At 45.6% G+C, this 16,162-nt stretch overlaps 1 protein-coding gene across 4 annotated transcripts in view; it reads right to left on the bottom strand.

Moving 5' to 3' along the window:
- Positions 1–13,057, bottom strand: part of LOC128331499 (von Willebrand factor A domain-containing protein 5A-like) — a 47,890-nt gene extending 34,833 nt beyond the window's left edge. For 2 of the 4 annotated variants that reach the window (XR_008310325.1, XM_053264987.1), the window contains exons 1-4: positions 12,906–13,057; positions 10,960–11,066; positions 7,731–7,933; positions 2,352–2,592 (exon numbers count right to left, since the gene is read on the bottom strand). Coding sequence is in view for 3 of the 4 variants with exons in the window: in XM_053264987.1 (XP_053120962.1) it covers positions 2,352–2,592; positions 7,731–7,933; positions 10,960–10,999 (484 nt within the window). In the remaining variant the exon portion in view is untranslated. Of the gene's footprint in view, positions 1–61; positions 360–2,351; positions 2,593–7,730; positions 7,934–10,959; positions 11,067–12,541; positions 12,693–12,905 lie in introns of those variants that run through there. The other 2 variants (XM_053264989.1, XM_053264990.1) reach the window with 2 other exon arrangements.
- Positions 13,058–16,162: the final 3,105 nt, after the last annotated feature.

Genomic DNA, 16,162 nt, shown 5'->3' with positions numbered 1-16,162 from the left:
TGAGGGCATGCCCTCTCTCCTGCTGTTACTCCCCTGCAACTGGTACTCAGAGGCATCCTGCCTTGAAGGCTGGAGTTGGCCCTCCGACTAGTAGCCATTGATACTAAGAACAGGCAGTTCTTAGTCTATTTGTTCCTGTTGCTTCATATCCAGTCTTCTATTTCCTGATGTCTTCTTTCTTTTCCTCCTTATCTCTTTTCTCCCTTGGTCTTTCTGCACCATCAGTTGCCACTCCCCGTCCAACTGTCACCAACGGCTCTTTCAAAACATTCCATGCTCTCTTCTTCCCAGGTCCCAGCACTCCAAAGTAGCTCTTAGAAAAATCTGAACCACCTGGGTTGTTGTTCTGGGACTCTTAGATATTTGGGTCTTTCCCCCTAAGATCTAGCCAGCTATTTAAAATTATTTAAGAACATAAGAACATAAGAACAGCCCTGCTGGATCAGGCTCAAGGCCCATCTAGTCCAGCAACCTGTTTCGCTCAGTGGCCCACCAGATGCCGCTGGAAGCCACAGGCAGGAGTTGAGGGCGTGCCCTCTCTCCTGCCATTACTCCCCTGCAACTGGTACTCAGAGGCACCCTGCCCTTGAGACTGGAGGTGGCCCACAGCCCTCTGACTAGTAGCCATTGATAGACCTCTCCTTCATGAAGGAGGAGAGGTCTTTGTTGCACTAGAATGCAATTCTGACTTTAATGTGTCTTAATTCTGAGTAAATATACATCTGTTCTCCAGCTGAGATAACAATTTCCACCTTTTTATTTTTACAAATAGATTGCAGGTTGTACTATGGCCAATCCATACTTTCCCTTCCCCTGCAATATCTTCCCCTCTGTGATCAAGTCAGGAAAAATCTCCTGTTGAAAAAGTACTGGTATTTCACAAACTGGCAGGCAGATTGCACAAGGAAATTATGCGATGTGCTGAACATCATGTGGACAGCCCATGACATTGCCCGTAAGAATCAGCAGTGATGCTGGTTCTTATGGGCAATGCCATTGGCTGTCCACATGATGTTCAGCACATCACACAACTTCCTTGTGCAATCTGCCTGTGAAATACAGGCAGAAAATTCAATTGGATTACTCCCAGGAAAGTGGGCCTAAGACTGAGCCAAGTAATTTTGGGTGATTGGGCAGGAGGAAAGGGCAACAATTTGACCTGCTTGCAGGAAATATTTTATTAAGAGATACAATTAAACACTTAATTCAACGGGAGCTCCATGGGAGATTCAACAGGAGTATGTGGGGTAGATTCTGCAGAAGTAGGGGGGTGGGTTCTGTGGAAAGTCAGAAGTGCATTCTAGTGCAACAAATAATATAAAAAGTATGCTTTCTGTGGATGCACAGATCACCCACCTAAGGCAGCGGTGAAAAAGGAACAGCAGGAGTGTCAAGGAGGGAGCACAACCTGGAGTATCCATCTTGGCATAGACAAAAAATAATGCAATAAACTGCGAGCTGTGGGTGCTCAACAATATATCCTGCAAGCAGTTCTGGTGCAAGGCCACTGAATCTTCCACAAAGAAGTCCCCCACTAGAAACACCCTAAAGAGGGACTGGTATGCCGGGTTCCAATATCAGGACATGAGTGGGGCAGGGCAGGGAATGGAAGGCCTCAGCCAGGTCAGCTGTGCCAAGATACACACTTCCTAAAGAGAAACTGCTGGTCTTGTAGTAGCAATCCTGAATTGTCCTGTTTGCTAAGCAGGGTCCACGCTGGTTGCATTTGAATGGGAGACTATATGTGAGCACTGTAAGATATTTCCCTCAGGGGATGGGGCCGCTCTGGGAAGAGCACCTGCATGCTTGCATGAGAAGGTTAGAACATAGAAAGCTGCCATATACTGAGTCAGGCCATTGGTCTATCTAGCTCCGTGTTGTCTTCACAGACTGGCAGCAGCTTCTTCAAGGTTTCAGGCAGGAATCTCTAAGCCCTATCTTAGAGAACCCAGGGAGGGAACTTGGAACCTTCTGCTCTTCCCAGAGCGGCTTCATCCCATGAGGGGAATATCTTACAGTGCTCACACTTCTAGTCTCCATTCACATGCAACCAGGGTGGACCCTGCTTAGCTAAGGGGAAAAGTCATGCTTGCTACCACAAGACCAGCTCTCCTCTCCAAGGAAAAGGATTCCAAGTTCCCTCCCTGGCATCTCCAAGACAGGGCTGAGAGAGACTCTTGCCTGCAACCTTGGAGAAGCCACTGCCAGTCTGTGCAGAAAACAGATGGACCAATGGTCTGACTCAGAATATGGCAGCTTCCTATGTAATTATGAGTCAGTGTGGGGTAAGGGCTGAGAAATGGCCATCAATAACCCACTTTTTCAATCCCCCCTCCCCCAGAGAAGAATACCAGGTGTTGGGACGAAGCCCTGGGGTACATAGCGAGGATTCAGCACAGCGGGCAGGACAAAGCGGACAGCCCCGTCTGGCTCCGGAGCCAATGCCTGGACATAGCGCAGCTTCAGGGTGGCCTCCCCATCGGGCGGAAGGTTGCCCAGACTGCAGGTGAAGATGTCACTGGTGTTTGCCTCCCTCCCGAGCAGGAAAGCTTCGCGGCCTTCACTCAAGGCATCCTCATATTCTTGCTCTGCCTGTATTGGAAGAGGATGGGAGAGGAAGGAGGACTTCATGTCAAAAAGGCAAGGAAAATTGGTCACAGATAAGGCTAGAATACAAGCTCTTTTGAGACACCCCCCCCAATAGTTGCAACATAATACTTAACCTATATTTAAGATGAGTAGTTGCTTTACTATTCTAACATTACAACCTCTGAACAAGTGGTTGACCATAAAATCATAAAACCGACTGTCCCATTTGTGAGAAGGTTTACAGTCTAGCTAGGTGACACCATACCACTCTTCCAAATCTGGTGCACATCCAATGTAAAATGGCTAAGATGCAGCAGTTTAAGAACTGTATTTTAAATGCTAGAAAACAACAGTTGGTTACTATTTCTGCCATCAGATAACATATATTATTATTATTTTTGAATGTTCCTTTAAATGTTTCTTTAAAAATCCAAGTATATACTGAATCATAATACTGTATTATTCTGAAAAAAATCCATTCAGTCTTCCCCGAGTCATTAGCCTCATAAAGTCCCTTACAACTTTTATTTTAGTTGTAAAAGCAACTAAAATAAAATCTGATTTTGCTCATTGAGGGTTCTGAAGCTAGAATTGGGAGGGGCAAGTCCAGGCAAGTTCCAGAGTGTGACCTCCTGCTTTTGAACTTAGGTGCTTGGTAATGAACGTCTAGGTCAGGAGGACTCTGGCAGCTCTAGAGCTAAAGAAATGTTCCCTCCCGCTACCCCTTTTAGTTTCATGGGCTTCTTCTTCTCCTTTTCTCTTCTTCTTCCACTTTTGTTTTCTCCCTCCCCCAGTGCCATGGAGCACAGAAAGGGTGGGTCCTTGCAAGACTATAGAAGGTAGCAGCAAGGAGAGGACCTTTTGAGAATGTGGAGCTGACCAATGAGGTGGTGAATGGATCTGTGTGGGCACAGGGGCAGTGTTCTCTCTAATTTTTTTTCATGTGTGCGGAATGAGTTTTGTTCTGTGAGGCAGTATCAAGGCAGTGTATGCACACATGCATTCAGAGTGGGATCTTCCCAATTCAAGCTGAGCGGGATCTAAAATTAACTGAGCAGACATCAAAAACTGTGTGAGCGTGCATGCAAGCCTTAGAAGGAACACTGCACAGGGGGCAAATGGACATGAAGGCATGAGAAGTGGCAGGGCCTCCAGTGCACACAAGGTGGCAATAATGTGTTGTCTTGGCTCCTGAAGGCATGCAAGGAGATGGGAGGCTTAGTGTGGTCATGGTAGGTGGTGGCAAAATGGCGGAGATATTTGAGAGTATGAGGTGACGCAGTGGTGAGGTGCCGGAGGGCCCACAATGATGAAACAAGGTGGTGGAGGAATCTGTGAGGGCCCACAAGATAGTGGCAAGGTGGCAGAGGGGCTTGCGAGGGCACAGAAGGTGATGGAGAGGTGGTGAAGAAGCTTGCTAGGGTGCATGGCATGGCAGCTAAGTGACAGGGAGCCACAAGGGCAGATGGACTTGTGAGGGCACACAAGGCAGTAGCAGCCTGCCTTTGACCGTGGAGGTTCCATATCAGATTCACAGTATCTCTTATTATGGGGACTTAGCTTAGCCAGCAAGGGTAAAAGCCACTACTACACTTCACCTCCATTAATCTGTGTCATCTTTTAAAAGGAAGGTGAGAGTCCTCCTAGGTCACAGAAAATATCTATCTAGCCCACCATCCAGTTCCCACAGTGCCCAGTTAGATACTTCTGGGAACCTCCAACCATGTGCACAAAGGAAACACCACTGCAAGATTTCCTTCCATGAGCACCTAGAATGATGGGGTAGACTGCTTTGAACATGGCGGCTTTACACCTCAATAATATTTATTTATTTATTTGTTCGATTTTTAGACCGCCCTTACAAAATAGCTCAGGGTGGTTCCCAAACATCATAAAACAGTTAAAATCAATCAATGACCGGGCATAAATTTTTTTTATAATACAATAAAGCAGCTAAAAAATAAAACAATTCAAAACTTTATAAAAACCCGATACTTTAAAGACCCTTTAAAACAATTTAAGAGCACTGGAAGGCCAGGCCGAACAGGTAGGCCTTTAGGGCTCTCCTAAATTCCAATAAAGAATTCAAATTACGGATGTTTTCAGGGAGCACATTCCACAGTCTAGGAGCGGCTACAGAGAAGACAAGCTGGTGGCAACTGGAGCCGGACCTCCTCAGATGATCTTAGTGTGCGGTGGGGATCAGACCAAAGAAGGCGCTCTCTAAGGTAACCTGGACCTAAGCCGTTAGGGGCTTTAAAGGTAATAACCAGCACTTTGTATTTTGCTCGGAAACATATTGGCAGCCAGTGCAGCTGTTTCAAAACAGGCATAATATGGTCTCTCCGAGTTGCCCTGGAGACCAGCCTTGCTGCCGCATTTTGGAGACTACTTAGCATGGATATGAGCTTCCTTTTCATAGTATCTAGTCAGATTTTCTTTTTCAAGAGGCCTGAACGTTAAGTAAACAAAAACCTTTTGGCTTAAAATGAGAGATGAGATGCTTTCAATTTTCACTCATGCACTAAAAAGCATGGAAACGGAAAATTAAGGCACCCATTTTAGCTTATGTGCCACATAAGCAGTAAAGACTTTTAAAAGTCTCATATCTTATGCTGACTTTGCAAATGAGGCTCCAGGAACCCACGCTTCGCCTTGCTCTTTCAGCGGGAAATTGAGCTGGGGAGGGATGCATTCAGGCTGAAGTTTAAGAGGTACATGCAGCTTCCCTGCTCCCACAGAACATAGAAACATTTGTAAAAATAGCAGATTATAACTTTGATGTTTACAAACACAATCCAGCCATTTAAGTACTTCAAGTCTTACTGTATTACGTTCAATAGAGAAAAAAAATTAGGCATGTGTATAAATCCATCACTGACATCAATGAACTTTACAGAGAAGACATAGGAACATAGGAAGTTGCCGCCATATATTGAGTCAGACCATTGGTCTATCTAGCTCTGTATTGTCTTCACAGACTGGCAGCGGCTCCTCCAAGGTTGCAGGCAGACAAGAGTACAGTATCTCTTCTAAACAGTAATGGGACAAATTGTGGAAATGGACGTCGGACGTAACCCCCCCCCCAATTACCTGATGTGCCTTGAAATCCCACCCCCCCCAGTTACAGTACCACCTGCATATACTTCATAACCTTGTGGGTTTCCAAATCCTTGTGTGTAAATATTTGTAGATATATCATGTACAAACAACACTTTGTATAGAATTGTGCTTTGGCAACGTACTGTATGCTTTGGTAGTTTGTTGGTTCAATAAAAAAATCTTGTCCTATCTTAGAGATGCTGCCAGGGAGGGAACTTGAAACCTTCTGCTCTTCTCAGAGCAGCTCTATCTGTAAGAAATATCTTACAGTGCTCACATTTCTAGTCTCCCATTCATATGCAACCAGGGCGGACCAACTGAGTTTCAGCAAAGGAGCTAAGCAAGCAGAAGCAGGACTCCTTCTGCAACAGAATACCCACACATCCACTCAGGGAGAGAGCAGAACCTTAATGATGTGTAACTTTGGCTGGATTGTACCATTTGTTATCTTTACGTTGCTTCTGCTCTCTGGGGGCAGTAAGGGGACCAATAAAAGGTTAGAAAGAATTTAAGAAAAGCACATTGTTAAGACAAATCTAAGAACAGGAAGCAAACAGATTAAAGTGCAAATTCTCTAAATCACCAACAGCACCAGTATTTATTACAAATTACACAAATGATCTATATATAGATAGACAGATTCTTTATTTCGGTTGTAGACCAGCATAAGATCTATATCTATCAATCTCTATATATAATACTCTAAGACGTATCCATCGCTAATCCCATGTGTGGCAACTCTCACAAGAGTTTGCAAGCAAAGTGCCGGGAGGGGCAGAGGAAAGCGGTGGCGGACAAGCATGAGGGCAGAGGGAGGGGGAAGAATGGTGGCGGCTGGGGAAAGAAAACGATGGTGGAGGTGGCCGGGGGGGAAAAGAAAGAAAGTGGAGGTGGTGGTGGGGAGAAAACAGCAGTGGCTGGGTGGGGGGGGGAGAGAAACAGTGGCAGCTGGAGAGAAAGTGGTGGGAGCTGGGGGAGCTGAGAATTGTGGGAGGGGGAGAGCCGAGAGGGAGGGGGGAAGGAGGGAGGAGAACTAGAGGTGCAGATGTTCTGCACCTGGGTCAGCTAGTATCTTATTTCTAGAGTTGCCCCAGGGGAGTGCATATTAGTTCAAACTGCATAAAGTTCCAATTTTTATCCCTCCCCTTACTTTTCTTAAGGACAGGAAGATACTCCCCACACTCTGAAACATCCCTCAGTTAGAACGGAATGACATCAGCCCCCACCTTGCAATAAAGGGGATGTGCCAGGAGCGCATCAGGATTAGGGATGTACCCGAAACATTTCGGAGGCCATTGTAAAGGCCTCCGAAACATTTCGGCACTGGGCGGGATTCGGTGCTTCGGCACCGGCGGGGGCAGCTCTTTAAGGGCGGGGGAGAGTGTACTCACCCCCCCACGCCACATTTCTCCCGCCGGCGCTCTTCAAAGTCCAAGCCCCTCGGGGCGGCAGCGTTCCTCCCTGCCTCCCCGTTCCCCCCGTCGGCCGGAAGTGGCCGAAAGTTGCACCCGCGCGTGCGCCCGTTGTGCGTGCGCATGCACGCCCGTCTGCCGTGCACGCGCACAACGGGCGCATGTGCGATCGCAACTTCCGGCCACTTCCGGCCGACGGGGGGAACGGGGTGGCAGGGAGGAACACTGCCGCCCCGAGGGGCTTGGACTTTGAAGAGCGCCGGTGGGGTTAGAGTGAGTACACTCCCCCCCGCCCTTAAAGAGCTACCCCGCTGGTGCCGAAGAGTCTTCGGGCACATCCCTAATCAGGATGTCCACAAAAGACTTCACAATTGGTGTGCTCACAAGCGTGTCCCCTGTTAATTGTGTGAGCTGGTAAAGTATCATTTGAAAAGGGCCTTTTTCTATTCCACAAAATACTTGCTGATCCTGATATTTGTCACAGTTTATCTTGAGTACCATCTTGGGATTCCTGATACAAGGCTTGTATTTGAGGTCAAAATCCTATTTCAGAAAAGCCTCTGGCTCTACTCTGAGACTCCGCAATCCCATTCCTAAAGTCGCCCATTCTTCCCAGGGCCAACATACCTGTTTCTTTTCTCGGATCTGGGCCTCAATCCGCGTCTCGCCAATCAGGCCCTCAAACGCATATACGGCAGCCTCATCATCCAGGGGGAAGACAAACACAGCCTCCACTGGGTTCTTCTCTTCATTTTGGTATCGGAGTTCAGACACCACATCAGCCACAAAGCCTCGGACCAGCACATCAACGGAGATGCTTTGCAAGGGTACTGGGGTCAGAAAATAGTAAAGGGGGAGGCAGAGTCAGCAAATCAGTCATTGCAGTGCCTGGCTCAGATTTTGCAGCTAGCCAGCACAGCAGCAGGGAAACCCGCTTTTGGCATAGTTGGAGGTGACCTTGGAGGTCTTCTAGTCTGACAGATTGCTCAGTGGAGCAAGCCGCTATATAGCATCTCTTGCAGGCGGCTGTCCTGTCTCTGTCCTTCGGCAATGGAAAGCCTACCACTACACAAGACAGAGCATTCCACTGTTGAATGGCTTTGATCCTTAGGAAATTCTTCCCGATGTTTCGCTTAAACCTGCTTCCTTGAACTTTCAACTCATTGGCTCTTGTCTTGCCCTCCAGAGCAACAGAGAAGTTGTTTCCTCCTCCTTTTGTGTGACAGCCCTTCCGATAGCTAAAGCCTGCTATCCTATCTCCCTTTAGTCTTCTCTTCTTCAGGCTAAACATACCCATCCTTCAACCATTCCTTATAGGACTTGGTTTCCTGACCCCCCCTGTGACAAAACAAGGGTTTCTCTTATTCTAGAATTTCAATGATAAAATATCGATTTGTGTTTTTGTTTGTGGGAAGGTATAAAGTTAGACTGGAGGTTTTGTGCTGAACGTAGGAGAAGCAGCTTGAGCAGTGGGGATTCCATATGCAGATTGGAATGCAGACAAGGAATCTGCGACAGTTAAGGTCAGTTGAAATGAAACTGTTACTTGTGGGAAGATGTGCTTTTATGTAGTTCTGTGTAAACGGGAGAAGTACTATCTTTATTTCAAACAAGAATAAATCCTTGGTGGTTGTTTATCCTGGGTGGCATCTTTTACCGTCAAAAAGAGAGCCTGCATAGCGTAGTGGTTAGAATGTTGGGCTAGGACCGAGAAGAGCCAAGTTCGAATCCCCACTTAACCATGAAACTCCCTGGGTGACTCTGGTCCAGTCATGTATCTCTCAGCCTAACCTACCTCACAGGTTTGTTGTGAGGATAAAAATAACCATGTACCTATGAGCTCCTCGGAGGAAAAGAGGGATATAAGTGTAAAAATAATTTAAAAATAAAATAAAATTCCCACATGAAGACGGAAGGAGTCTTGTGCTAAGACAACCCAGCTACCCTGAGATACTTGAAGGATCCGGGTGAGTGCTGAAAGTGTCCTCAAGTGGCGGCAGCAACCAATTATCGAGCTAGAAATCTCTACAAACCTCATGGTGAGGCATCACTTGGTTTCCAGGCCCCCCATCATCTTTGTTGCCCTCCTCTGAACCCATTCCATTTTACCAACACACTTCTTAAAATGTGGGGCCCAGAACAGGACACATATTCGAAGTGAGGCTGATCAGTTTAAAACAGAGTGGAACAATTGCTACTCATGATCTGGACACCATGCTTCTGTTAATGCAGCCGAAGAATGCATCCTCTTTTTTAGCAGCTGCACCACACAGTTGGCTGTCCACAGTTGGCTGTCCACTAAGACACCCAGCCCGTTCGTACTTCTGCCTAGCTAGCTCTCTACTGTCCTGAACTCGTGCATTTGACTTATCTTACCCAAATGCAGAACTTTACATTTGTCTCCACTGAACTTCATCGTGTTGGCTTTGGCCCGGTTTTCAAGCCTGTCCAGATCAGATTGAATCTTGATTTTGTGTTCCAAGATGTCAGCAATCTTCTGCAGTTGTGTGTCATTTGCAGATTTGATAAGCATCCCCGCGACTCCCTCCTCCAAGTCATTTATGAAAATGTTAAATAGCACAGGGCCCAGGAAAGAGCCCCGTAGCTCTCCACTTGGTACCCCCCTCCAGGATAACTTGGAGCCATTGACATATCACTCCTGGGCGCTTTCCAGATTACCCGCTACAACAGCAGTAAAATGTGTCAGCTTGGTGGGATCATATTGAAAACGATCCCCAGAATCTCAAACGCCTACAACGGGAAAATACAGCTACTTTTTTTTCTACACACTTGCTTTGTGGTAGGTAGCACTATAAACACAAAGATAAAATCCAAAAGAAGGCTTTGGAAAGGTGAATGGCACCTTGCTGACAGTGCAGGGACTGCAGTATTGCAACTCAGGAAGGATGTATCTACACTTAGTAGATACATAGTGACACTGTTGTAGCCTTTAATCTGGAAAATGCCCAGCCATGTACCATAAACTATAATACTGTAGATCAGGGCTGTGCAACTACGGCCCTCCTGCAGATGTTGGCCTACAGTTATTTATTTATTTATTTATTTTCACATTTACATCCCGCTCTTCCTCCAAGAAGCCCAGAGTGGTGTACTCCATACTTAAGTTTCTCTTTCACAACAACCCTGTGAAGCAGGCTAGGCTGAGAGAGAAGTGACTGGCCCAGAGTCACCCAGCTAGTTTCATGGCTGAATGGGGATTTGAACTCAGGTCTCCCCGGTCCTAGTCCAGCACTCTAGCCACTACACCACACTGGCTCTCTTGGCTATCCTTGGCTATCCCTAATCCTTGGCTATCCCTGGCTGGAGATTATGGGAGTTGTAGTTCAAAAACAGCTGGAGGGCCTAAGTTGAGCAGACCGGCTGTAGATTCACCTTTTTTTTAAAGCAGTTGTAACATCTTCAATTCTACCATGTCAAACAACATATCATTGCAATTTTGCAGACGCTTAGAAAAAACACTTTAAAGAAACAAGGAATGACCTTGATCCGGAAGGTAACTGAAGTACAGCCCTTTCAGCAGTTCCTTATATACTGTAGTAGATTCTGACATATCCTCTCTCCAAAAGGTTTTTTCTTAAAGGAGCCATGCTCTTATACCGAGGACTTTTTATGATACAAAAATCAATGAATTAACCAGCGTATGTTTGAGGACTTCTTATATACTATGACTTTTTAACTTTTAAGTATTTCTATTAAGTACCATCAACTTTTATTATTAAAATATCCATTTATATTTTTATTTTTTGTATATACATATTATTAATCCAGGACTATATTATAGCTACTCCTTTCACATTACTTCACTTGGCAGAATAACCATATACAAATGACTTACCAGGCTTGTGAGAGTGTGTCAGAAGGCCACATTCAGGCATGGCTGATGATAATCTCCGGAGAGGAAGTTGATCCTAGGCAATGAGGATTGTATTTCTGCTGTCTTTCCTTTGAGAGATGGAAAGAGCCCACGTCAATGAATCTGACAAACAAGTTACTTGTTCTCCCTATATTGGGCAGCAGCGATATAGGAAGATGCTGAAAGGCATCATCTCATACTGCGCAGGAGATGGCAATGGTAAACCCCTCCTGTATTCTACCAAAAAAAAACCACAGGGCTCTGTGGTCGCCAGGAGGCAACATTGACTCGACAGAGCAAGTGAGCCGAGGCATTTTGTTTTTTGTTTTGTTATGCCGCACACCGTGGTGGTTTCCAGATTTTGGAGCATTCCGGATTTCGGATGTCTGGAGAAGGGATACTCAACCTGTATTATGTAATTTGGCTTGAAAATGATTTTTGAGCAGAATAGTGACTGCACATTTTGCTCCTCCGCTTCCAGAGGCTAGAGCTTAGTTTGTTTTTTAAATGAAAGCTGAAATCCAGGCAAATCTGCAGTCTAAGCAATCTGGGTGAGAGGCTTAAAATCCGGGTGAAACCTGGAATTCTGGGAGGGTGTGGCAACTGTTGTTCATGTTGGTGAAGTGATTGTTTTGCTTTGGTCATGAGACCTGAATGGGAATTTCCACTTCAAGTTCTTCTATTTGACCTAGTACAGGACTTGCTGTCCGATAGTTTCTGAAGGGGAGATTTGTCTCTCGTTTAGTTGTTGCTCTTTTTAAGTCCTGAATTTTTGTGTTGTGTTTTGCGCTGTGTTGTATTCTATCCTGTAGTCTTTTGTATTTTGTTGTTTGGATGTTTGTTCCAGTGGGGATCCTGTGGGGTGTGGGTGTGGGGAGAGGAGTCATCAAAGGAAAAGGGAGGAAAAAGGGAGTTGTTGCTGGATAAACCTTTAGTTAAATCTACATAAGATTTCTCTGTGTGTATGAGGGAAACAGCTATAAAAGTACTTTGTAGAAGTACTTGTTTGGGACCTCACGCATTCAATAATGTGTGCGTCAGGGGCATAGCTAGGGGAGAGGGGGCCATGTTCATCCCTCTCTCGGGCGGCCCCCCATAGTGAGGGAGACAATGCAGAAGATAGGGAGGGATGGAGCTGGAGGGCCCTCAGGAGCTGGGGCCCCGTGTTCTTTGAACCCTTTCGTTCAATTATAGCTATGCCCCTGGTGTGCATCACAATGTGTGTGCATAGGGGGATGATGTTTATCTTGCCAGTGGTGGGGGAGGCCATTAGATCGAGCCTCCAAAATTCCCTAGGTGCACCTCTTCCCACCCCCCCTGCCCCCGGATGCTGGATGTCCATGAGAAGAGTCCCTCTACCCTCCACAACATCCATCAGTGTGTCTGACAATTTTGTCGAATGTTCGTTGTCTAGATGTTGTCTAAATTTGGGGGCTGGCTCTTAGATCCAAAGAAAATGGGTCAGAGTCTGTTCTAAGCTTGAGTCTCCCCAGGACATTTGCTTCTCCACAATCAAAACTAACACATTTCAATGCCGCTGGAATAACGTCTTGTAATAACATACTGTGTGGCTTCCTGCTCCTGTCTCCGCCAGCGGTATAGTGCAAAAGTCCGCTCTGGTTGCACTAGGAGCAAAACAATTGACAATTCCCTCCCTCGCCCCCAAACTTCCCGGTCCTCAAGTTCTTCCTTTGAATTACAATCCGGAACTCGATCATCTCCCCCCTCCCCACCCAGGAATTTATAACAAAGTGCCGCGGAGGGTTTGTGCTTAGTATCTGTCTCTCAACACTGAACAGCTGAAGCCAGATTCCACCCGGACTGAGGAATCCGAGCATGCAGCTGGGCGGACCTGCTAGTTAGCGAGGAAGGGGAGAGTTGTGGATCTGGGGGTGCTAAAGAGAGGGACCCCAGGATCGCCGCCCTACCTTGAAGAACGGAGGGAGCTGCCTTGTTCTCGCTTCTTTGCAAATCACTCGCTGCGTAGCTGAGCAAAACCGAAAGTAAGACAGTAAATAAAAAGCGAAAACAGCCAAAGCGATTCCCGTTAATTCTCCACCCACCAGCAACCAGTTAAAGGTAAAGTGTGCCGTCGAATCAGTGTCAGCTGCTGGCATCCCAGAGACCCGTGGTTGTTTTTGGTAGAATACAGGAGGGGGTTGCCATTGCCTCCTCCCCCCGCAGTATGAGATGATGCCTTTCAGCATCGTCCTATCTCGCTGCTGCCCAGTATAGGTGTTTCAGTGGGAATTTGAACTGGCAACCTTCAGCTTGTTAGCCAAGCGTTTCCCCGCTGCGCCATTAGGTGGCATAGCAAGCAGCTGGCATCGGTGAATTCCACCCTCGGAGGACTCGAGTGCCTGGTCTATCCAGGTGGAGGACCAATAATAGCAGCAAGGAAAGAACAATTCTTCCTGCCTGTCAGCAAGGTCAAACCTTTAAAATAAGGAAAATAAACTGCCAAATGCAAGTCTGATCCTTTCATTAAGGGAGAGCAAACAAGCTCAACAGAATGTTTGCATGATCGGGAAGGAATGTAGCTGCTCCCATTTTCTTGACTGAGAGGAAATGGGTGTGTTTTATATGTTTTGTTTTCTTCTGGCTAGAACTGGTGCAACTAGGTAATTTTGGAGCCTGGACCTAAAGGCCCTTTGCCCCACCCACACCACAAGCATCGTCCTACACACAAGCAGTATTTTTAACACGTGCATTCTTGAGGGCACAAACAAACAGAACTCACAAGAATGTAAAACAAGTATAGTTATGCAGATTTGCATTAGCAGAAACATTTCAACATGCAACTCAACATATTCCCATCCCACATATTTCTTTCCCCACTCCCCCCTCTGTCTCTAAAGGATCCAATATTTAAGCTATTTAGTTTGCTTATTTAAATTAAATTCAAAATATTTAAATTAAATTTAAATATTTAATTTAAGCTACTGAATTTGCAAGAATGTAAAGATGTAAAACAAGATTCTGAGATGTAAAACAAATTCTAAGGTCATGTTTGCAGGCATTATCAATAGATTCTTTAACATTTAGTATACAGAAATGCCTGTATTGGGGCAACATATATTATTATTATTATTATTATTATTATTATTATTATTATTATTATTAATAATAATAATAATAAATATAATAATTTGATTTCTATACCGACCTTCCAAAAATGGCTCAGGGTGGTTTACACAGAGAAATAACAAACGAATAAGATGGATCCCTGTCCCCAAAGGGCTCACAATCTTAAAAGAAATGTAAGATAGACACCAGCAACAGTCACTGGAGGTACAGTGCAGGGGGTGGATAGGACCAGTTACTCTCCCCCTGCTAAATAAAGAGAATCACCACGGTAAAAGGTGCCTCTTTGCCCAGTTAGCAGGGGTTCTATAGCAGAAGCATTGTTTTTTCCTAGGATTGCAATGGTTCATCAATCAGTCATTCAAATTATTTGATTTAAAAACCTTTTGATTGACTCAAAAAAGTGCCTAAGCAATATATTATATGCATAAATACACACACAGGCACACACACATGATTTTCAATACAAGGATGCATAAAACCACAGGATGGCAAGCACCATTTAAAAAGAGGCTGAAAGTGAGCGCTCTGAGAATTGCCGGGCCGGGGGACAGGAGGGAAGCAGTCCCTGAAATACTGGCCGACCTGCTGAGGAAAAAAAAAATTTCATGAATGGAAAGGGGCTCTAGAAATCAATAAATCACCACACTGTGATTGGAACCATCCACACGACACCACATTACAATGTAAAAACGACGCGGTAAGCCTTCTACAACAGGGAAATACAGCTATTTTTCTGTGACGCACATTCAGCTTTATAGGGCTACAGCGCAGCAACAAAATCCGAAAGAAGGCGTCAGAAATGTGAACGGCACCTTGCTGACATTGCAGGGACTGTGGTGTCACAACACAGGCAATATGGAAGCACATTTAAGAGATATAGTGACACTGTGGCAACCTGGAAAGTGCCCAGGAGAGGGATCTTGGGGTCGTGGTGGACAGCTCGTTGAAATGGTTGACTCAGTTTGTGGCAGCTGTGAAACAGGTCAATGCTTGGAATTACTAGGAAGGGGATTGGAAATAAAAGTGCTAATATTATAATGCCCTTATACAAAACTATGGTGTGTCTGAATTTGGAGTACTGTGTGCAGTTCTGGTCACCATGCCTCAAAAAGGACACTGTAGAAATGGAGAAGGTGCAGAAGAGGGCCACCAAGATGATCAGGGGCCTGGAGCACCTTCCTTATGAGGTGAGGCTACAACAGCTGGGCCTTTTTAGTTCAGAAAAAAGACGACTGGGGGGAGACATAATAGAGGTCTATAAAATTATACATGGTATATATATAGAGAGAAAACTTTCTCCTTCTTTCATAAATATGTTCAAAAAGCCAACCATACAACACCATGCCATATACTTGGTAGCTAACTGAGGGAAATCCCACTAAGTCCCAGATATTTGACAATAAATAGCCTTAGCCCCAGCATGCAAGCCTTGTGCAGAAAGAGGTCTGTAGAGTGGAGGCCAAGTGAACTGAAAGTTTTTTGTTCCAGTCAGTTTGCATTTCCTCCTCCTCCCTTCACCCTCCATCTCTCTGTTCTGATGGGTAATTTGATGGGTTTGGCCTTTAACCATTGTAGACATCTTGACCGACTCCTAACCCTGCTCCCTCGAGTTGCAGCACACGCCGCGCCTCCGTGCACTGCCTGGCTGGCCTGTCAATGCGACACGACGCCGATGCGTGCATGCATCTTGTGTTGTCACATGTTTGCTTGCACTGCGGAGGAATAGTCCTCTTTCATTTGCGGGTTAGGCTTGATTTGGAGTTACCTTTCCCCATGTTGCCTGCTAAATGACTTACCCATGTGAGTCAGCTCATGTAAGCTGACTCACCCCTGCTAACTTGGCAAAGAGGGACCTTTTAACGTGGTGATTCTCTTTATTTAGCAGAAGTTGAGCAACTGGCCCTATCCACCCCCAGCACAGCACCTCCAGTGACTGTTGCTGGTGTCTATCTTACATTTCTTTTTAGATTGTGAGCCCTTTGGGGACAGGGATCCATCTTATTCGTTTGTTATTTCTCTGTGTAAACCGCCCTGAGCCATATTTGGAGGGGCGGTATAGAAATTGAATGAATGAATGAATGAAGTCAGTAAGATGATC

The sequence above is a fragment of the Hemicordylus capensis genome, chromosome 6, assembly GCF_027244095.1.
Source record: "Hemicordylus capensis ecotype Gifberg chromosome 6, rHemCap1.1.pri, whole genome shotgun sequence".
NCBI lineage: Eukaryota > Metazoa > Chordata > Lepidosauria > Squamata > Cordylidae > Hemicordylus > Hemicordylus capensis.
Note: the sequence above shows the minus strand (reverse complement) of the source record. Positions and strands in the feature narration are given on the sequence as shown.